The sequence below is a fragment of the Raphanus sativus genome, chromosome 4 (genome assembly GCF_000801105.2).
Source record: "Raphanus sativus cultivar WK10039 chromosome 4, ASM80110v3, whole genome shotgun sequence".
NCBI lineage: Eukaryota > Viridiplantae > Streptophyta > Magnoliopsida > Brassicales > Brassicaceae > Raphanus > Raphanus sativus.
Genome location: NC_079514.1, coordinates 32,668,224 through 32,690,364, shown reverse-complemented (window position 1 = coordinate 32,690,364; position 22,141 = coordinate 32,668,224). Strand labels below are relative to the sequence as shown.

The 22,141-nt window shown below is 37.6% G+C and overlaps 3 protein-coding genes and 1 long non-coding RNA gene across 6 annotated transcripts; 2 read left to right on the top strand and 2 right to left on the bottom strand.

The window, feature by feature from the left end:
- Positions 1 to 4,016: 4,016 nt before the first annotated feature.
- On the top strand, positions 4,017 to 5,228 carry LOC108852707 (protein RADIALIS-like 2). Its single transcript, XM_018626203.2, has 2 exons — positions 4,017 to 4,371; positions 4,985 to 5,228. Exons 1-2 carry the CDS (start codon positions 4,094 to 4,096, stop codon positions 5,007 to 5,009), a joined length of 303 nt encoding a protein of 100 aa, XP_018481705.1. The 5' UTR covers positions 4,017 to 4,093; the 3' UTR covers positions 5,010 to 5,228.
- A 3,889-nt stretch (positions 5,229 to 9,117) lies between these two features.
- On the bottom strand, positions 9,118 to 9,610 carry LOC130511651 (uncharacterized). Its single transcript, XR_008945139.1, has 3 exons — positions 9,437 to 9,610; positions 9,260 to 9,335; positions 9,118 to 9,165 (listed from the first exon to the last, which is right to left on the bottom strand). It is a non-coding gene; the product is annotated as an uncharacterized LOC130511651 (long non-coding RNA).
- A 4,433-nt stretch (positions 9,611 to 14,043) lies between these two features.
- Positions 14,044 to 19,172, top strand: LOC108849181 (acetyl-coenzyme A synthetase, chloroplastic/glyoxysomal). Of its 3 annotated transcripts, none has more exons than XM_057008573.1 (20): positions 14,044 to 14,203; positions 14,491 to 14,543; positions 14,739 to 14,952; positions 15,037 to 15,180; positions 15,261 to 15,416; positions 15,496 to 15,618; positions 15,710 to 15,878; positions 16,027 to 16,109; positions 16,199 to 16,300; positions 16,386 to 16,474; positions 16,565 to 16,655; positions 16,886 to 16,999; positions 17,101 to 17,177; positions 17,273 to 17,351; positions 17,436 to 17,504; positions 17,606 to 17,781; positions 17,949 to 18,005; positions 18,118 to 18,208; positions 18,505 to 18,603; positions 18,773 to 19,172. In XM_057008573.1, the coding sequence occupies exons 1-20, from the start codon at positions 14,135 to 14,137 to the stop codon at positions 18,956 to 18,958; spliced, it is 2,241 nt and encodes a 746-aa protein (XP_056864553.1). In that variant the 5' UTR covers positions 14,044 to 14,134; the 3' UTR covers positions 18,959 to 19,172. The 3 variants fall into 3 exon arrangements, with proteins under 3 accessions (XP_056864553.1, XP_056864552.1, XP_056864554.1); XM_057008572.1 differs by having other exon boundaries at positions 14,736 to 14,952; XM_057008574.1 differs by lacking the exon at positions 14,044 to 14,203 and adding an exon at positions 14,299 to 14,316 and having other exon boundaries at positions 14,736 to 14,952.
- Positions 19,173 to 19,288: 116 nt separating this feature from the next.
- Positions 19,289 to 21,173, bottom strand: LOC108836746 (aromatic aminotransferase ISS1-like). The gene is made up of 7 exons (XM_018609857.2): positions 21,000 to 21,173; positions 20,869 to 20,916; positions 20,590 to 20,781; positions 20,332 to 20,488; positions 20,091 to 20,256; positions 19,895 to 20,003; positions 19,289 to 19,817 (listed from the first exon to the last, which is right to left on the bottom strand). The coding sequence occupies exons 1-7, from the start codon at positions 21,060 to 21,062 to the stop codon at positions 19,365 to 19,367; spliced, it is 1,188 nt and encodes a 395-aa protein (XP_018465359.2). The 5' UTR covers positions 21,063 to 21,173; the 3' UTR covers positions 19,289 to 19,364.
- Between the last annotated feature and the right edge of the window lie 968 nt (positions 21,174 to 22,141).

The following is a 22,141-nucleotide window of genomic DNA, read 5'->3' as shown; positions in this document are numbered from 1 at the left end:
CTGATCCCCATAATTCTCCGAAATTTCCGTTACCCATTGAATAAACGGTTTATAACGGAAATTGATCCATTTCGGCCGGTACTGGTTTAAAATCCTAAATAATACATAGACATCAAAGATGAACTATGTGAACCAAACTAATAAGAAATATCTTTTTTCTTTGTGGTCTTTGGCTTAGTAGAAACCAAGTGTTTTGTGCAAATACAAAAAAAACAGAGAACAAAGGTATTATTATAGCTCAGCAACATAATCAAAGGATTAACAGATTATGCACACTGGATTGCTTCTAATTTTTATGCAACAATATCAGTTTACTGATAAAAAAATCATCAAAACCAGCACATAAGAACACAATTCTCTATTGCTAAGGGTATTTCCAACCCAACTCTTTTTTTTTCTCAAAAATAGTGTAAAGGTAAATATCAAGTAAGAAATACTCCAAACCAACTCTATTTCCCACTCTATAATGAAATTTACTTCATAAATGGAGTAATCTATTTTTTTTTGTTCATTACTCCATTATGGAGTGAAAAATAAAATAGGGTTGAAGCATTTTTACTCCATATTCACTTTTACTTTATTTTGGAGTAAAATATAGAGTTTTACATTGGAGATGCTCTAATAATGCATCCTTTCAATTACTCTGTCTCATATGGAAAAAGATTAGTATCAATTGTTCAAAAGCAAAGATTAGCACATTTTTCCGGGTTTATATATTCTCTCGTTAACCAATTGAAAGCCACTGAGCATGGAGATTCTAAGTTCTTTTATTCAAAGATTCCCTAGAAACGACAAAAACATGTAAAGCAAATATCTCCACTGTTATAGGCAACTGTGGCCTGTTTAGGGCTCAATGGGACTGCTCTATATAGATTCTTGGTGATAAAACTTCTTTTGAGCAAAGTTTGTCCGAATCCCAATTTGCAAAGGGATCATTCCTTTGGTGATAATAATATCTCACCACTAGGCTGAAAAATAAATTCCTCAAGTTTGTGAAATGATACTTGAACACACATCTTAAACCTGAGCTACAAAAACTTCCATTATAGAGGAACCAAGTGATTACTTCATGTTCGGGTTCTCCAACTCCAAGTTGCAAAAGGCCCAACCACTTGGAGAAGAATAAGAATACTTCTTGTCTTCTGGCTAGATTGTGGATAAGTACTCCAAATTTCAACATGAGCTTTGTAACCAAAAAGAATGCTTCTTCTTCCTTCCATTTGATACAGATTCCTTGTAAGCTACCCCTGGTAAATTCTTAGCAATGATCATTGGGGCTTGAATATCTACATAAAAAGTTGTTAAAATCAAGATATTGGAATAAAACCCTGATCAAATCTTTATTGATATTAACTATTCAGAGTGAGAAAGTAAGAAGCAGAATATGCTAGCATCTTGCTCAAAACAACCAACCAGGGTCAGTTTTGAAGAATAGTGACGATGAGAATATCAGTAGTGCTATGCCTACTTGCAAAATTTATTGGCAATTTGCAAACTATTGTCTCTGGAATATATTATGTGACAAAAGGCCTCGCTATTAGTAAGATTCTTTCTCGAGTTTAATGTTTTCCGTCTCAAGAAGAAGTTTCGCCTCTACTCTGAAACCAAACTATGTCATCTTAGTAACTAAACATCCATATCATAATATATAAACGTGGGATAATTTGGATCACAACAATAAAATAACAATGTACTCGTAATGAAACAACAATGTTTCTAGCTATGCTTTCCAGTTGGCAGTGTACTCTGTTTGGAGGCAGAGGAAAGCTCGTCGAGTAGGTGATAGGGAGCTTTCTTCGGTGCAGTTGCTCCAGTATTTGGATAAACAGATGAGAAATCGTATATCTATACTAAAAGGAGGAAGCAAGAAGCTAGGAAGGACAATGCAAGTGTGGTTTGCTAGTAGATAACTCTCTCTCTTTAAAAGTTTGGGGACTGCTGTTTCCTAATTAGTTTTTGGTTTCAAACAATAGATGCAATTTTTGTAAAAAAAGCTTTTGAGATGAATAAATTTAACATTCATTCAAAAGAAAAAAAACAATAAAATATCTTAGAAGGGCTTCTATTGGAATATATTCAAAAGAGAGCAAAGTAAAGTATAATAGACATGGTTTCTTTTGTTTCAAAAAAAAAAAGTATAATAGACATGTTCTCTTACAGTTCAAAGTTAATACCACTTAAGTGTGATCTTGGACTAAACAAAACGAATCAGCGGGAATACACTGTAAGCAAGAAAGATCCAAGAAGTACGGTTCTTAGTAGCTCTAGTAAAAAAATGTGTAAACAAACTTGGGGTCTTCTGATAACTAACTTGATTTAGTAGTGTTAAGATATGAGTATGTTTGTCCATGTCCCATACCACCTGTTGGCTGTTTCCGAGAGAAAACTCTTGACACTATGAACCAATGGATCAACTATTTTTTGAGTTGAAATCAAACAACAAGTGGATCATACATCAACCACATGTGTTGCCAAAAAACGAAAATCCTCAGATCTATAAAGAACGACATAACTATGAAATCAAAATTCTCACTTCCTGATTTAAAATCAAACAACAAGTTGACCATTTATAAATGTGTTATTTTTTTAGCAAAGTATGTGTACTCCTACTGTGCAATGAAAGAGTTAGGTCTACGTTAGCATCCTAAGTTAGTTTAAGGACATTAATCTCTTGACCATCCAAGGCCTGGATGCTTGCCAAACAAAGTAGTCAACTGATCATTTTAAACAAAAGTGCGTGGCAGCACTGCTAGACGTCTGTTGCGGAGAAACGAATATCCATCGAAGATGTACATAAAATTTGTTCGTCGATCCAAGTATTCAATGAAAAAGTTCATCATGGGAATTAATATTTGTAAAGTTCATCAAAAATTTTTTTTTGCAGGTAACTGATAATTATATCTAATAGATTAAAGATTATATGATGATGTAATTAGTGATTTACTCAGTGTTAGAAAAGGATGATCGTACAACAAAGTATCAAGCCATTGTATAATAGTGGATCTGTGGATGTAATCCCACCACCACCAACAACAAAAAGATTTACAGCTTAAAGAAAACTATTAAATCAGAGCAAGATTAACAGTGTAAATCTTGGGTTACTCCCCTTACCCATCATCAATAATGCAGACACCAAAGAACAAAAAACCAAAATAACCACCAAAAAGTGATTATTTAACGACCAAAAATCCACGTTAGTTATAAAATATTTGATCAAGAAAAAGATAGTTACCTAACTTCAAAGAGATGGACTCAACTGGCCAAGGGAAAAAAGGTAGGTAAACAATGCTGACCTTTTATTTAAACAAAACATCAACAAGAGAACACACAAGTATGACTATTGATAGCACGGAAGATATATACAGCTAATGAATTGATATGGTGTTTCAAAACTCAGAATCCCGAGGTAAAGCTCTGCCCCTACTTTCTCATTTTTTTTTTTCTCCTGTATTGCTACAAATGATAAAGATTCGGACAAGAAGAAATCTTGATAGTCAATGAAAATCATCTGTCAAAAGAGGTTTCTCCCTAACTTTAATCCTAAACTTATAAATTTCCTTGTCTAACGGACACAGTATTGCCCTGTGACTAGAGACCAAACTGTTCCGGTAAGAGACCTTTCCAAGCTATTCATCACCTAAACTGTTTCTTTTGACTTCAATCTTAATCTAGAGAATAACATTATTACACTTTTTATATATAACAATATAACACTGATTGGGAAAGAAAGATAAAATATTAATTACAACATTTATAGAAAAGATATCTCCACCGAGCATCATATGCCAAATGTGGATGGAAAAAATAGTTTTAAACATATTCTTTGGGGTGATTAGTTTGGATCTTTGATGCTGATCTGTGATCTCCACAATTTTTGCTCAATATTCTTTTCAAGATTAGATATGCGTTTCCTATGGAGACAAAGGCCTAAAGTTCTCTTATCCAACTGGCACTATACCCCACTTCGATCCCTCCTCCAAACACCTCTTTATAAAGAGCAAGAACTCTTAGACATCTGTTCAACACATCATTTCCTCATAATATTATTACTACTACAAAAGAAAATATCAACTTTATATACCGCTTTTTCACAATGGCATCAAACTCAATGTCCGCTTATGGATCTGGTTCATGGACTGTTAAGCAGAGCGAAGCCTTTGAGAGTGCTCTAGCAACCTATGACCAGGACTCTCCTGACCGTTGGTACAATGTCGCTAGAGCTGTTGGTGGGACAACACCTGAAGAAGCTAAGAGACAATACGAGCTTCTCGTACGTGACATAGAAAGCATTGAGAATGGGCACGTGGCATTCCCTAACTACAAGACTAATGGAGGCAGCACTAAGGGTAGGCTGCGTGATGAGGAAAAAAGGTACAATTTCTATTTCAATCTAATTAGACACAATTTGTCATAATTACAGGTAATCAACTTTGTTTATATCCATAATAGGCCACTTATCTTCCATTTAAAGATAAATAGGCAAGTTATATTCCTATGCCATGACAATTTATTAGACCAAATCAAACACAAAGGAAAAGGGCATGTCTGTTTCAGCATAAAGCTTTTTACTTTACAAAGATTCTCTGACTTCTGATACTAAGCAATATGAGTCTCTAAATTTGCCAGGTGTTTTCTTCTCAGGCGTTGTTACAACCAAACTAAAAGCTCCCACACACTAAATATGCCTAGAATCATTCCTTGTGGCTTTAGTATCTAATATGAACTGACTCCCCCATATTTCCCAAGAAACATCCAAAAATAATGTCTAATACTAAATGTTTTGTATTCAGAAACAGAGCTTCTTAAGATATTAGAACCGGGGCTTTCTACTATAAATTACAATATTTCTCTTTAAGGATGATTCTGTGACTTTGTCCCCCCCCCCACCCTCCCAAAAAAGAAAAAAATAAGAGGATGATTCTTTGACATGAAAACTAACAAAATCAACGAATTCAGAAGCTAAACAATTTTGTTTGTTTGGCAGGATGAGAAGCATGAAGCTGCAGTGAAAGAAGAAGTAACAGAACCTATAACTATGGTATGATGGTCAAGAATAAAAGAGAAACACGCAGAAAGATGTGTTAGTCAACTTTAAGCAATGTCTGTATTGCTATTTCCCACAAGCTTACAATCTACTATTAGTATGTCGCGTTGTAAAACAAAACAAAAAAGCCCTAGAGTTAATTAACCAAATATGTAATGAAAAAAAATCCAGTTGTCTGAATCAATTAAAATATGTTGGTCATACAGTAAGGGATAATTCAAGGGACTAAGAAGAACCCACGACGAGAAAGAATCAACAAACCAATCTGAGTCAAATGGTACTTTCTTTGTAAAGATACTATTTATACGGAGAAACCAAAAATGGAAAGCTTATCAAGAAGAAGAACCCTCGAAACCAGTATGTGTTAGTGGTTCTTTCTTCGTAACGGAAAGATCCATTGCCGTTGCCGATTTAAATATTGATAATCAACGATGATAAAGAATCCAATTATGCGAAATGAAGAAGAATTCACGTCGATTACAAAAAAAAAAAAAAAAAAAACAATTGAGCACGGAAATGGGAATCTGATAGGATGCTTGTAAAAGTATCTCACGTGCATACTTACTTATACATGACGCAGTCACGCAGACATACCGTACCCAGTGGCGGAGGGAGGTGGCAGTTGCCCACCATGGTTTTCAAAATTTCAGTGTATTTTTTCAATTTTTAAACAAATGCCCCTATTGATATATAAATAAATTATATGTATGCCCCAGATCAAGATAACTTCTAGATCCACCACTGACCGTACCATGCGTATACAAATGTTTGCCCACGTACGAATACAATATACCGGATTTGTGCGTATCGTCGTAACTCGACGCTATTACTCTATGCTTTTTGTAGAACACAGTTAATATATATATATATATATATATAATCCCAAATCACAGATTTCGAAGCTAATCACAAAAGTATCCTCGCCGTTGGCCCATATATATGCGTCGTCATCGAATCAATTATTTTTTGCTTAACATTTGGTGCATTAAATTAAAATTGTGGGAAGGGTTTACAAATCTTTAGAAAATATAAACTCTAGTAGAAAATTTAAGTGATATATTCTACTAAACATCCAAGCTAGTTCGACCTATTTTTCTCACATTATTTGGATAAAGTGAGTACTTTCGGTTGCCATTAGTACTGGCCTACTGGGCATTCGGATACCAGTTCGGGGGGTGGATTCAGATCTGATTTTCGAATATTTTAGTACAGAGATATAGAATCCGTTCGGGTATTATGTATTTCAGATCGGATTCAGGTACTTTTAATTCGGATTATGTTATTTCGGGTTGGATTCGGATATTTAGATTTCGAAATAAAATATTAAATTTTATATTCGGTGTATTACAGCTTTTGCGGCAGTATATCTCACCGGCACGGTGTTGCTTTTCTATCTCTCTGCTATTCCTCTTTGATGAAGGCTGTTATGAAGTAGGATTTTGGAGCTTTTGAGGTCAAATGTTCTTGCTTTAACCATGATCTTCTCTGCTAGATGATGGACGGTCCGAATCTGTTTGATCAGCAGAGCAGCTATCCTCTTGATATCGTAGATCCAGTTTCGTTCTCTTGGTTTCTTGGTGTTGTTTGATGTGTTGTATGTGCATTAGAGCTTCATCTTGTGTCAATTTTTCTGCGTTTTAGCTGCCGTGTATGTTGTTTTCTCCTCTCTGTTATGAAGAGATGGGTGAAGCGTGATGGTGTAATTTTGAGATCCGGTGGCCCTTCGTCCCGATATGGTGGCGTAGAGCTGTGAATGTTTGTGTGAGTTTATGGGCCCAACTCACCTCCAGCCCAATAAGCAATTCCTGCACCAAAAAGGAAAACGTTAGATGGTTTCCTGTTTTCTTCATATGTCGGTTAATGAAATTGTTAACACAAAAATAATAGGAAAATCTAAGAGTTATAAATAGGAGAGGTGGTCAAGGCTTTTTAATCATCCGAGAGACGAGAGGATCCGAGGACACAAGAACAAAGCGGGAGTTGGGAGAGAGATCGGGTAAAAGAAACTTAGGAGACATTGTTCGAGTCATGTCGCTCCGGGATAGAGTTTCTTTGATCTCTCATATTCTTTGTTGTGTCTTTCTTATTGAGCGCTTAGAGCGTTTGTGTAAACCCTTTGATTGATAGTGGAAGTTGTGGGAGACGGTTCCCACCCCAGAGGTACCGCAAGAGAACTGGGTTAAAAATATTGTGTCGTTATTTAGTTAAGCAATCAAACGATCGATAAATTCCTAACAAGTGGTATCAGAGCAATCCAGGTTTTGATTGCGGGTGTAAAAGAGATTGAGGAGTCGCAAAGAAGAAAGATAAAAAGTACTTATTTGTTCTTCAAGGAAAGTGCGAGTTCATCGTCTCCAAGGAAGCACAAGGTGTTGATGCAATAACACTCATCTCAAGGAAGTTGAACAAGGTTGATATCGAAAGTCTTCTTAACAAGGTTGAAAGTTAGGCGGCGGGTTCCATTATTCATAATGGCGGTACCAAGAGTGTTCAAGGCTGATCGATCTATATAGGTGATTCTTATCAGCCTATTAAAGAGATTTGGATCAAGGTGGAGATGATGTTAGAGCTTCATGCAAAGGAAGAAAGATCAAAGGGTAACATGACAGGTTTAAAGAAGTTGGAGATATTAAAGACTTAATGTGGTTCCCGCTGCAACCACAAGGTTTGAGAAAGTCTTCAAAGGGTTAAAGTTTGGGAGTATCATCAACTGTCACGAGGTGTGGAAACGTAAGTTACGTTTCAAAGGCAAAGGGTTTCTTGCATTTATTCAGTTTTAGTTTTTGTGCATCAAAAAGGCTTATGATGGCACGACAACAACTGAATGGGCATAGGAGACTGCATGTTCTGTGTGGAAAATAATTCTCAATGTAATCAAGCAACAGACCATGTTGGAGAATTGTATCGAAAGTCTTTCTAACAAGATGGCTAGACGGCGTGTTCTGTTTGAGTCTAAACAGCGGTACAAGATGGTGTACAACATGTCTTTGCTGGAGGAGAGGTCAAGGTATGGGATCTATGGTACATTGAGGTGAAGATTTTACAAGGATCAGAACATGAGGAAGACTCCAAACATTGAAAAAGAAAAAAAAAAGACGGGTGAAACATAGAGAGTTGCAGTTTTTTTTTTATGGCATAAAGAAAAAAGGTATTAGCTCAAGTCAGAGTTACAAGTAGCACTCTCAGGATTAGTTTCTAGAAGTGACTAAGAATGATGAACTTAATGGATGAAGCTGATACGAGAATCAGTTTCTCAGAAACCAAGGAACAAGAAAAAGGTGTCTGGTTCTTATGGCTCTACTTCAAAGAACGAGCTGATTGGTTTCACTGGAAAGGCTGTCACAATAGGAAGATTGTAACAGTAAGTGATGAGAAAGGTTTACCTGAGGGTTGTCGAAGGAGTAAGCGAGCACGGTGGAGCTCGTCTATGACATTCGTAAACAGTCTCAAGTTTGAGTTAGGGTTCTCGGCAAAACCCAGAAACAGAGAAGAATAAATTCATATGAAATCAATTTAGTATTTCATAGTGTCTCGCAGTTATCAGAATGATATGGAGACATAAGAGGTGATACATGACAGAGAGCTTACCTGATATCTTAAACGGGGACACAAGTTTGGTGTTTGTTGAAGGAGCTTCGGAAGAGCACAAGATTGGTGTTCACTGGAAAAGCTGCAATAAGATCGAGACTGTGAGAAGTTAAATTATGAGGATTCTAAAGGAATGGTTAACTTCAAGGTGGAGTAACTGAAAATTGATTCAAGGAAAAGTTTAATCCAAAACTCAGTGCACATGAGATGGATTAACATGTCGACAAAGATGAATCACAGATTGGAGAGGGTTACCCGGATGATACAGAGACGATCAAAGAGATGCAAAGGATCGCTGAAAAAGGCTGTGAGGATACAGAATTTCAGGATCCAAAGAATAAAATCTCAGGAGAGATCAAGGGAGCAGAGGAACTTCGACTGATCGGAGGAACTGCAGGAAAGAAATCATCATTGATTATTTCACAAGTCTCAGAGAAATGGAAGAGATGGTGTGTGGAGGAGATGATTAAGGTTAAAAGGGTTACCATGGAATCATCAGAATAGGGAGAAGACGAAGGACGACGTCGGAGAAGCTATTACGGAGCAGAACACGTGTTAGTGTTTATAGTTTCACAAAATGAAATTCTAGAAAGTCGGAAACAGAGACGTCAAAGTTCCGATGATCACCTTAGAATTTCAGAGCAATGGTGTGGGAAGATGATATCGGAGAACACAAAGAACGTGGTCGTGTTCTGGATTTTCACTATCAAGACAAGCAAAGGGGAAAACAATTTCAATGGTTATACCAGAGGTTAGCTGAACATAAAGGAGTTAATGGGCAAGATTAAGACAAGGAAATTTCACCAGAAACACTGAAGTGAAGATGATCGGTTTGTCTCGTTCAGAAGCTGGTGCCATTGGAAAACGATTTGGGTTTCACCGGAGTTTCAGTTGCAGGTGGGGATGCAAATTAGATTGCCTATAAGGCATCTCCTTCGAACAAGATGCGGAGACCCATAGGTTTCAGTTCGAGGTGGAGCAAGCTGAAGAAAAGAAACAACAACAATGGATCACCGGAAACACATGATCTAAACCGGCCGTTGAAAAATCATCAAGCATAACTCAAAACATTGGAGAGATCTTACCAGAGTGCTGCAGTAATCCAGTAAGGCTGAGAAAATGGAGCGATCATCTGAAATATTCAAAACAAAGACTCGTTAATCACCAATAAAGAAGAAATCGCGAGCTTCTTTTAGGATACGAGTCTCACCGTAAAGAACTTTCAGAGGTAAAGTCGGAGTTTGCAGAAGAACAAGTTGAGGACTTGGGTAGTGATTTGATCTCCAAAACCAAGGCGAGAAAAGGTGAAGAAGCAGTAGCGCGTACGAGCTACTTGACTCGTCTAAAGCAACGAGACGTCATCACCGTCGAGAGAGATTTGGGTTCTGAGAGGATGAGGTGGAGGAGTATAAGATACTCATGGTGACTCTCTGGACACAGAAGTTTACTAGAGAAGGAACTCAGCGAAGTCACTGGTTCGGATGGTGGTTCAGATCAAGGAAAGAAGGTGCAGAGGTGATCGTCAAAACTCATCAGCGTAAAGATGACGAAGAGATGGGTTTAGTGCAGTTGGGCCATAAGGTGGAGATTGTGAGTTTATGGGCCCAACTCACCTCCAGCCCAATAAGCAATTCCTGCACAAAAAAGGAAAACGTTAGATGGTTTCCTGTTTTCTTCATATGTCGGTTAATGAAATTGTAACACAAAAATAATAGGAAAATCTAAGAGTTATAAATAGGAGAGGTGGTCAAGGCTTTTTAATCATCCGAGAGACGAGAGGATCCGAGGACACAAGAACAAAGAGGGAGTTGGGAGAGAGATCGGGTAAAAAAAACTTAGGAGACATTGTTCGAGTCATGTCGCTCCGGGATAGAGTTTCTTTGATCTCTCATATTCTTTGTTGTGTCTTTCTTATTGAGCGCTTAGAGCGTTTGTGTAAACCCTTTGATTGATAGTGGAAGTTGTGGGAGACGGTTCCCACCCCAGAGGTACCGCAAGAGAACTGGGTTAAAAATATTGTGTCGTTATTTAGTTAAGCAATCAAGCGATCGATAAATTCCTAACAGTTTGTGGAGTTTAAAAACTGTATTTTTCTCCGACTTTCATATGTGTCTCGAGTCGTGATGATGGTTCTGTTTTTCATCTGAAGTGGTCCTTGGATACTGAATTTTAGTTCTTTTGAGGAAGAGAGATTGAACTATCTAATAAATAGTTAACCTTATTGGTACAAGTATCTAAAGTGTATGTAGTTGTGTCTGCACTGGCTTCGTTCTTTCCTACATCAGCTTTATCTCCTTGGTTTGTTAGTATATGGAGATCTTATCTACCTTCCGCTAAGGACGGTTGTATCAATGGCCCCTACTGGTGTTTACATTTAAATTTCTGCTTTGACTATTGTATTAAGTCTTTTCTCTAATTTAGTTTTATTGAACTCATTTCTGTTCCTCTCAATTTGGAGCTGGAGTTGTAGTATCATTTTACTTTGCTCCTCTCAAAAGTTGGAGTTGTAGTATCATTTTACCTTAATAACAGCAGTGTTAAACAAAGACAATTTAAGTGAAGATCAGATGAATGAACCCCAGAGAATTCCTCGTGGCCCAGTAGAGAGAATTTGCCCCAATTGGTTTGGGTTAAGAAAAAATGATGGCCCAATCAGTAGTCTTGAAAACGTTGTTGCAGAGAGATGTAAAGTTGTCGGAGAAGGCCCAACTAGTCAAATTACATCAACTAATCATTCCATCTTCTCTGTCGGTTCTGGTCTCCTTCTTTTTGGTAAGTCTTCACCCTTTTTCGATTTCCAGTTTTTGTCTAAAGATGCATAGATCTGTCGCTCTAGGATTCGTTTGAATCCGGAACGAACGATTTCCTTGTATCTCCCTCCGTTACTGTTGTAACGACCCGGTTCACCCAAAACCGGTTTGATTCATTTTTTTAAAATTATTTTGTACCAAACCATTTCTTAAACCGAGCTACATATATACATGTGTATATATCTTCTTCCAAACCTAGCATCGTGTACCGTCAAAGGAGACGCAGCCTTTAATCACCATCGTCTTCTTCCTCTCCACCATGTCTCCAAGTCCACACTCATGCTCTTCTCTCCTCTGTTATTTTCTCTTACCATCCAATCACGTTCATCCTGGCCTCGATCCGCAGTGCTTCATCACAAATCAACATCAATGATGCCCGAGCACTCATATGCATTGGAGAAGAAGCCTTGCGACCATAGCTGCGACCATAGCTACCATGGTGGGCCTTGTTTCTGTGTTAAGCCAGATCCGAGAGATGAAGAATAATCACCAGACCCATTGCCATTCCATCTCACACGTTGTGGACGTGAGCAAAGACGAGAGAGAGTGAGGACGTACAAACAGAGCAGTTGCAGATCTTCACTATGTTTACTTGCATCATTGGATCCATGGCTGAGGTGTAGTTTTGTGAGAGGCTTCTAGTACGATTCAGAAGACTATAGACTGCGAGTCATGGCTCTTTGGATAGACCTCGTTTCAACGAATCTGTAGCAGCAAACGGAATCGAGATCGGAGTTGTACAGCAAAAGTTATGGACATTCCTTCTTGGCCAAGAATAAACTTAAGCTGTTGCGATGCAGAGACAGTTCCGACCAGTCTCAGAATAAAGGCGAAACGGTCGACCTAAACGAAAGCTTTCAATCTGGAAATTTGTCAGTAAGTAGTTAACTCTTTTATCTATCGTCTCCAAGAAGCGGATTGTCATTTCGAGTTATTTTCTGAAAGTTGTGTTTGTTTTCGCGGGAGGTATTACTGCAGTCTTCGTTTGCGATCAGCCTAGAGGTGAAGCTAATTTGGTTAATCAAATGGTGTCCGATCGGAGTAAACTCGGTGTCTATGGATAGAGGACATTTAGGACTACATTCTGACCGGACGGATTAAGAAGTTAAGGGTCAGTTCTTGAGATATCTATCTATTTTTCTTAGGGTTGAGTTCTGCCAGAATCATCATATTCATTTATTTTCAGAGAGTTCCGGAGTTGCTGTTTTAGAACCGTCAAGGACATTTGGTGTTTTCTCAGTTTTCTTCAGAATTGTGGCAAAGGTGAGGGCTATTCTCGTAATTTCTCGTACACGGTCTAGGACTTCGAATAAACATAGTTTAGTTCTAATATGTATCCGTCTTTGTGAATTGAGTCAGTCTGATGTCTGATTGGAGTCTGCTTGATAGTTTAGGTTCTTTGCTTAAACCGGATATAGGTGTCTAGATGGTTCAACTTTGATTGTCTCATTTATAATGGATATATTATAATATTATTAATATAATATTTATTTACTATGATTGTGTATGAGATTTTGCCGGGTACAGAGAGTTTTATCTGTAGACTGGGTTTTGTGTTGGTTACGGTCAGCTTTAGTCGACCGGTTGATCGTAGCTATTGGTCGATAAATCGTTTCCGGGCGTGTGTTTCCGAGCATATATTTGGTGGGTTTGGGCCTGTTAATGGGCCGGTCGTTATGGCCACTGTTTGATCTTTGGGTACTTTAGGTGCCGTGTTTGTTATGTATTAGTATTAAATTATATTTATTCCGAGTGCTATGTTCAAGTCAATGAATTTTGGGTTTAGCATCCCATACCTCACTGAGTGATTCCCCTGTTGCTCACCCCTCTTTTTTCCCCATTTCATGTGAGACATACGAGTATATGATATCTGGACGGATTGGTGCTACTGGATTTTTTATTCGGATTTTTATTTGGGTTTCGAGTGTGTGGATTTGTGTATATGGACTATTGTATTATGAGTTATTGTTGCTGGCCCATTTTTCTCCAGATAGGAGGTGACGGGTGTTATAACTGTTATTTTCTTCTTCTTGAATCTTGATCTGTAATATGTCATGAAATCTTGAACATTTTCTTTGCCGCTTCCGAATTTAACACTTTTTCTGATGATTATTCATATATGACTTCAGGATCTCTTTGATTCGTAGTTTCTCGTTATGAGAGAAATAATTATTTATACAATGAACTTGATTCTTGAATACATCATCATCAACAATAACTTCCATGGGTCATGTTCGAAAATGTTTTGATTTGTCAATTTGTAAATAATGCAATTGATTTCTTACTATATGGATGCATGCATGCATATTTCTGGAAACGAAAATTGTATAAATCCAAATAAAGATAAGATACACAAACAAAAATTAGGTAACATAAAAAAAAAACAAAAACAAAAATTAGGTAATATAAGAATCTAAGCTTCTTGGGATGGGAGATTTTGCAATATTGATGTATATAAATAAATAGGTATGGCCCCCAATGTTAGTCCAAAAAAAAAAAGCATTGCCCCCCAACATGATTGGTTTCTCATGACATGTGACAGCTCAGTTCAAGGTAGATACAGTATATAAGTAGGTGGGCGCATGGAGAATTATTATTGTGAGAACAATTTAATAATTAAAAAAGAAATAGTAAAAGAAGAACAGAAGAGAGAGAAAGAGAGTGAATAAAAAATTCCCTCAATAAATCAAAAATGAAAATAGCTTATTCTTCTTCCTCTTCTCCTCCGCTTCTCGCCGTTGTCTCCAGCTCTGGCTCATCCGTGAGTTGACTTTTCTTTTCTTTAATGTTTCCTGGAAATTAAATTGTATTAATTATCAAAGTAATCACTTTCAAAATTTTCCTCTCGTAACCAGTCTTCTTCGTGTTCGACCTGTAAGTTCAAATCTTTTAGGATCATTGGAACCCTTAAAGATGTGATCTTTGTTGTAATGATATGTTTTGTGTTTACGAAAGTTTCAATATTTTCTTCTTCTGATGATGATCTGATTGTTTAACAAAAAAAAAGTATTCACCTTTGATCTGTTTTTGTTTGTTTGGATTCTTCAGGATCTGAAAACAAGCGGATCACTTGGATCTCGGATTCTTCCGGCTACTCAAAGGTGAATACTTTATCGATTCTAACTTATACAAATCATGCGGTAGGACTAAAGCTTGGAATCAATCTGATCCAATGATGACAATAATGATAAGAATGATTTATGCAGTTTTGATATATAAGTTAAAAGACAATTGTGGTTTTGTTTAAAGATTTTGAATGACATCATCTGACTTGTAAGGGTGTGTAAGTGTAGCAGATCATCCCCATTGGACAATCTTCTCCGGTGCAAGACAATGTCTTCGAATCACCTAAGGCATGTTGAGTCCATGTCCCTGCTACCCTCAGGTGCCGGAAAGATCTCTCAGCTAAACGCTGTGGTGTTAGGTGAATCCATTGCCTCTGAGGAGAATGATCTCGTCTTTCCCAGCAAGGAATTCTCCAGCCAGGCTCTTGTTTCCTCCCCTCAACAGGTCTCTCTCTCTCTCTCTCTTTTTGCCTTTTCTTTTGTGATATGTAAGATTGTTTTATATCCCTCTTCTTGTTTGTTTTACCAGTACATGGAAATGCATAAGAGGTCAATGGAGGACCCTGCCGGGTTTTGGGGGGACATTGCGTCTGAGTTTTATTGGAAGCAGAAATGGGGTGACCAAGTGGTTTCCGAGAATCTTGATGTCAGGAAAGGTCCTATTCAAATTGAGGTTGGTTTCTTTTCTTTTCTTCTCTTCTTTCTTTCTCTTGTTAAATGTTTTGACATATATGAGATCATGTACCCCACCAGTGGTTCAAGGGGGGAATCACCAACATCTGCTACAACTGCTTAGACAGAAATGTTGAAGCTGGTTTGGGTGATAAAACTGCTATGTACTGGGAAGGGAATGAACGTGACGTAGATGCTTCTTTAACTTATTCTGAGTTGCTTCAACAAGTTTGCCAGGTATAAGCTCTGATTGTCTGTGCTCTAGTCTTTCTCACTAAGCTGATGGCACTTCATATGCCTTGTCCTCTTACTGCAGCTTGCTAACTACTTGAAAGATGTTGGAGTGAAGAAGGGAGATGCTGTTGTAATTTACTTACCAATGTTAGTGGAACTTCCTATCGCTATGCTTGCATGTGCTCGGATCGGAGCTGTTCATTCGGTAAACCCTGTGAACTTTTTTGCATTTGTCTACAATGCAATATTTACCTAAACACAGAGTGTCGAAACTAATTTGATTCTACTACCCACAGGTTGTTTTTGCTGGATTTTCTGCTGACTCTCTTGCCCAAAGAATCATTGATTGCAAGCCAAAACTAATACTGACTTGCAATGCTGTTAAAAGAGGCCCTAAGACCATTAATCTTAAAGCTATTGTTGATGCTGCACTTGACATATCCTCTAAAGATGGAGTCTCTGTAGGTTAGTCAAATATGGCTTTGGGTTCTTGTGTCTCTTTAACATGTATTATTAGTTTGTTCTTTGAGCACAACAGAGAAAAATATATGATTTGATGGGTTCATAAGAGCCAATTTTCTGACTGTTGTGTCTCTTGTTTCTCTACAACCAGACATATGTTTGACTTATGACAACTCATCAGCGACAACAAGGGAAGATACTAAATGGCAGAACGGAAGAGATGTGTGGTGGCAGGTAATCTTATAGAGCTGTTTAATAATTTGCCAAAATGCATTTGTTTCCTTTTCTCAGAATCTGCTTTTGGGTGATGGTATTCTCTTTAGGATGTTGTTCCTAAATATCCAACATCGTGTGAGGTGGAGTGGGTTGATGCGGAAGATCCATTATTTTTACTCTACACCAGTGGAAGCACCGGCAAGCCAAAGGTTAATTTTTTTCCCTGGTCAGATTGAGTTTTGACTTATATTGTTTTAGTCTTCTGTGTGTAATATGGGTCCGTCCTTTGTGAAGGGTGTCTTACACACAACTGGAGGTTATATGGTCTACACTGCTACAACATTCAAATATGCATTTGACTACAAACCAACAGATGTATACTGGTATGCAAAAGACACTTTTATTGACTATTCAAACTACTTAGTAAAAGATATGCAATAGAGTCCTAATCTCTCTGCTTCTCATCACATTAGGTGTACAGCAGATTGTGGTTGGATCACTGGCCATAGCTATGTTACCTATGGACCGATGCTCAATGGTGCCACTGTTGTTGTCTTTGAAGGGGTAATCCATTTTGATAAATGTAGATGCTTAGAGACTTGAGATTTTCTATCAATTAATTTCTTGAATCAGAAATTCAATTCTAGTTTTTATTGCCATACCAATACATTCTTTTTCTTACATAGTTATCAGTATTTTAAGCTTATGAATGTGTGCCAAATGAGTTACATTTTCCACCTCTGTCATTTGGATTGAACTGATGGTTGTGATATCATCATCTGTTTTTGAAACAGACTCCAAACTACCCTGATTCTGGACGCTGTTGGGAAATTGTTGACAAATACAAGATTTCAATATTTTACACTGCTCCAACATTGGTGAGGTCTCTCATGCGCGATGATGATAAGGTAAGATTTATGCAACCTGATGAAAAGTTAATCAGCATTGTATTTATGCTTCAGAAGTATTTATTAGTTTTCTGTTTCCAACATTATTTTGATTGTTATAGTTTGTGACAAATCATTCTCGCAAATCGCTACGAGTACTTGGAAGTGTGGGTGAGCCCATCAATCCGAGTGCATGGAGGTTTGGAACTCTAATGTCTTTTAAATCTTTCAGTCATGCGATCAACTTAATGAGAAGTTTTATTTAATGGTTTACCAACACTCTGATTGATGTAGATGGTTCTTCAATCTAGTTGGTGATTCAAGGTGTCCCATTTCCGATACATGGTGGCAAACTGAAACTGGTGGCTTCATGGTGACTCTCTTCTCTTTCTCTCTTTATGTCTCTTGATACCCTCTTGCATACTACTGTCTCATGTGCAATCAAATTGCATGGCAGATAACCCCGTTGCCAGGTGCTTGGCCGCAGAAGCCTGGTTCAGCTACTTTCCCTTTCTTTGGTGTTCAGGTCTGTGATTTATATAGACTTAGTAGTATGCTGCATTGTCCTTTAGATATTTGTCTTTAGAGGACTTCAGTCTCATCTCTTTGTGTGTATCTCTGCTGCAGCCTGTCATAGTTGATGAAAAAGGCAATGAAATCGAAGGCGAGTGTAGTGGTTATCTTTGTGTGAAAGGATCATGGCCCGGGGCGTTTCGAACTTTGTTTGGGGATCATGAAAGATATGAAACCACATACTTCAAACCTTTTGCTGGATACTATTTTAGTGGTGATGGTTGCAGCAGGTGAACAATCTTAATCTAATTGGTTTCTTAAAAAAAAAAAACAAATTTGAAGTTAGTGTGTTATCTTTCACTTATCACATAGGTAGTGGCATGTTTACGTCTTGATAAGAATCAAACTCGTGTGATTTTACTTGGTTTTTTATGTACGTTTGATTTTTGTGTTCCAGAGACAAGGATGGTTACTACTGGCTTACAGGAAGGGTTGATGATGTTATCAACGTCAGGTAAGACACAGATTATTAAAACAATGTCATTAAATTCTCTGAGTTTCCAATATTCTCAGCACTGCGCAAATTTAGACTTACGTTTGGATTTTTATTTTTTGATAATGCGCAGTGGCCACCGCATTGGAACTGCTGAAGTGGAATCTGCTCTAGCTTCACATCCCCAATGTGCAGAGGCAGCTGTTGTAGGTGTAGAACATGAGGTATGTAGACTGAGTTTGCATATGTAAGGTGTGACACTGATAAGAATTCATACGTAATGCCTACTACTACATCAGCATGTTAGTCACTGAGTATAGACAGAAAAGCGTATGATGTTTAGTGTGTCTAGTAATTGGAATTAGTTTTTATGGCCTTTTGAAAGTATGGAGAGTATCCTGGTTCTTTATTACAAAACATAAGGTTGCTTCTTTGTTCTTGGGTTTGATTTGGTTCTTCATTTTTACCATTGTGAAAATTGAAGTAGAAATCACTTTCGGTTGGCTCTTGTTTGTCACAGGTGAAAGGACAGGGTATCTATGCGTTTGTCACTCTTGTGGAGGGTGTTCCTTACAGCGAAGAGCTTCGGAAAAGCCTTATAATCATGGTTCGAAACCAGGTACAACATATAGAGAAAAAGAAATGAATAGTGAAAGCTTTAGAGATGCCACTTTTTAGACAAAGTGACATTGCACACTTTTGATATGGTGTCAATACTAATTTTAATTTGCAAACTTTGATGATTTAAGTAATGAGTTTTGGTGTAATGAATGTTTTGCCATTTACAGATTGGGGCGTTTGCAGCACCGGACAGAGTACATTGGGCACCAGGGTTGCCAAAGACAAGAAGTGGAAAGATAATGAGGAGAATCCTGAGAAAGATCGCTTCAAGGCAATTAGAAGAGCTTGGAGATATTAGCACACTCGCAGATCCTAGTGTTGTTGATCAGCTTATTGCACTTGCCGATGTGTGAAGTTATCTCATTTTTCTCTCTCCATGAATGTAACCATTTAAACATGTGCATGAGAGTTTTGGCATCTATGTTTATTACAGAGGGAGGAGTGTTTTGAAAAAAAGAACAAAAACTGAAACAAGATTGTGCTTCTTGTGAAGAATAAAGCGAGCAGACAATTTGGTAACATTCGTTGAGAGGACTCCATGAATAAATGATTTTTTGGTGTGTTGAATTTGGCACAAGGATGATTTGATTACTATAATTAAACCATCTTTATTATTATTATTATTACTATCTTCCCCCCCCAATACAACTGACTTTGTGGTAAAAGAAGAATCATCAGCTATGGAATAAACAAACAGTACTCTTTATTATCACAAAGTAATTTATCTCTTTTGACCCATTTGAGTAACAAAAAACACACTCACTCCACCAATCCAAGGTGAACCAGCTCCTCTAAGCCTTTCCTCAGCCTCTCTGCAGCTGCTCTCATATCATCCTCCTTCAACCCACCAAACGACACCCGGACATGCCCTGGGCAGCCGCTTGCACGCCCGGGGATCACCATAACTCCATGTCGGTGAGCCAGCCACCTCACCACCTTGAAATCATCTTTGTGTTCCTCTGGTAGCTTTGCCCACAAGTATATCGCTCCTTCTCCTCCCTTAACGCTCTCCTTCCCCAGCGGCTCAAGGGCCTCTTTAACAATCTCCCTGTTCTTCACCAGACCCTTTACACGCTCTTCTATCCACCCAGCACCTTCCTCTAGTGCATATAAAGCCAGGTGCTGAGATACTATTGAGGCACATATTGGGATGTTATCTTGAATCTTCACAAGCTCTCTCGCAAACCCTTGTAACCACTCTGAGTAAGCTATCTACGAGTCGATCCATAATGATTTGAAGTTAAAAATAAATCAACAATAATATATAGGATCGGGAACAACTCACTCACATATCCAAGCCTCCAACCCATCATGCCATAGGTTTTAGAGAAGGAGAAGACGTTAACAATATGGTCTCCCTCCACGCAACAATGTTTAAAACCGTCATACATGAAATACCTGCCCATTTTCATTGTGATTTTACTTATTAGTATTATTACATCTATTATTAACAAAAAGAAAAAGAAAACATTCAAATGAACTCACTCGTATGTGTTATCTACAATGAGCCAACACCCTGCATCTTTGCATATCTTTGAAATCCTATTAAGAAGCGGTTCGGGAACATAGGTGCCGCTTGGGTTACCAGGATTCACTACAGTTACAACCTTTGGGGTCGGTTTTGACTCGGAGAGTGTCCTCTCTAACCAGTCTGACAAAAAAAAAAGGAAGAGGTATTAATTAATACAACATTTCTTAAAAGTAAAGAAAAAAAAATGTTAGGTACCTGCGTCGGGATAGAGAGTGTGTGGATGGGCAGGACCAACAATGATGTTGGTGACTCCAGTCATCTGGAAGGCCATGTAGGCATTGAAGTAGTATGGCTGAAACATGACAACTGAATCACCTGGATCGCTTAGTATAAGAACTAGATTCACAAACGCCTGCATTTTTAATATATAATATACCCAAGAAATAGTGAGTATTGTTTAGTGCCTTTTGGAACCAAATTAAGAGCGTTGTGTATATAACATACGTTACATACCTGATTGGCACCTGCTGTAACCATCACTGCAGATTGAGTTAGCTTGTTTTCTTCACGTAGCTTTTTCTTAAGAGCCTCTCTAAGCTCGGGAATACCTTCATCTGGTCCATAAGAGTTAACTGTAGGATCACATGACACAAGCTCCTTTACCTTATCTAAAGCCTTTTGAGGAGGCTGCCAATGCACCACTCCCTGCAATCACATGAACGTACGGATTGTATCTTTTTAGTGTCAATGAACAAAAGTGGCAATAAAAAAAAGGAGAGAGAGGGGGCAAGCCTGAGCAAGAGACATGGGGTTGCTCAACTCCGCCATTAACTTCCTAATCTGTACGCAAAAACCAACGGTGTTTCTCACAAAAACCAAAAAACAAAAAAAAAAACTAATTCTGAGTGGAGTAGGAGGTTGACCTGAGCCATGACGGGCATATCAGTGCCCAGTGTTCTCCTCGAAAGCATCTCCAACGATCCCATTTCGGTATTTTTTGCAACTAGGGTCTGTCCAACTGTTTCGATATAAAGAGTAAAGAAGACTTCTCCTAATCCATAAAGTAAAACACCTAATAAAAGAAAGAGAGAGATGAGCGTTAGAGCATGCGCAACGGTGAGACTCATTAGAGTTCTTAGTGACAAGGGTATTTTGGATTAATCATGGATATTTTGGATTTTTTTTTAAAAGAAAAAAAACAAAAAAAAGATGACCATTCATGGGCCACCACGTGGTCACTGAACTCGTGAACAGTGTAAGGATCAATCCTTTACCAAATGATTTTAAGGATTCTTTTTGACACAAACTCTAAGAAAGTGGGCTCCACATTTCCTAAGGTGGATTTTTAAAAGCCAAACCGATCATTTTTCTAATTATAATTCATGTAATAATTAATTTTGATTTTTAGTGTCTGATTTTCCGCAGTTAACAATAATTTTAAAATTAAATATGCACAACAAATAGTTAAATATTAAAAGTGTTGATTTCAAATAGTTGAGATTTATTTTCCGTATTATATTTTCCATTTAAAATTGATCGGTGCGGTTGATAGCTCTATTAATTTTTGAAATCCAACATTTGTGGTGTTTGAATATATGTAAGTGTATATAACTCCCAATCTCCCATGTGCTAAGTGGTGAAGACTTTTAGTTCTAGTTCCTCAGTGTACGTAGATTTTCAAATACTCTTTTGTGCACGTATTTACAATTATCTTATATGCCAAACTTCAACTCTGATGAGTTTTTTTTTTTTTTTTTGGTTTTGTATGATTTTCTCGGCTATAATAACATCAAAGTTTCGCTTGACATTTTGACATCATTTGACTTTTATTGCCGTTTCTCTTATTAACAAAATAATCATAGAAATTGTACTTCAAAAATCTTCAACCCACATTTTCAAATATGATCTCAGTTTAATTCAGACTTTTATTTCAAATATTATTTCATTATCTATTTCAAATCTGATTGTTTTTCAAATATTCTTTTTGAATAGTCGTTCATGATACGTATACCGGCTGAAAATGCAGATTCCACCACCTTATTATTCACTTCCAAGTATCTTTTTA

Bases quoted from the DNA above. Each gene is read 5' to 3' on its own strand.
- LOC108852707 (XM_018626203.2), top strand. From the start codon at position 4,094: ATGGCATCAAACTCAATGTCCGCTTATGGATCTGGTTCATGGACTGTT. The intron at 4,372-4,984 runs GTACAATTTCTA...TTTGTTTGGCAG, and splicing joins CTGCGTGATGAGGAAAAAAG to GATGAGAAGCATGAAGCTGC.
- LOC108849181 (XM_057008572.1), top strand. From the start codon at position 14,135: ATGAAAATAGCTTATTCTTCTTCCTCTTCTCCTCCGCTTCTCGCCGTT. The intron at 15,181-15,260 runs GTTGGTTTCTTT...GTACCCCACCAG, and splicing joins AAGGTCCTATTCAAATTGAG to TGGTTCAAGGGGGGAATCAC. The intron at 15,417-15,495 runs GTATAAGCTCTG...CTCTTACTGCAG, and splicing joins TGCTTCAACAAGTTTGCCAG to CTTGCTAACTACTTGAAAGA.
- LOC108836746 (XM_018609857.2), bottom strand. From the start codon at position 21,062: ATGGGATCGTTGGAGATGCTTTCGAGGAGAACACTGGGCACTGATATG. The intron at 20,782-20,868 runs GCTTGCCCCCTC...ATGTGATTGCAG, and splicing joins ACCCCATGTCTCTTGCTCAG to GGAGTGGTGCATTGGCAGCC. The intron at 20,257-20,331 runs GTACCTAACATT...TTTTTTTGTCAG, and splicing joins CACTCTCTATCCCGACGCAG to ACTGGTTAGAGAGGACACTC.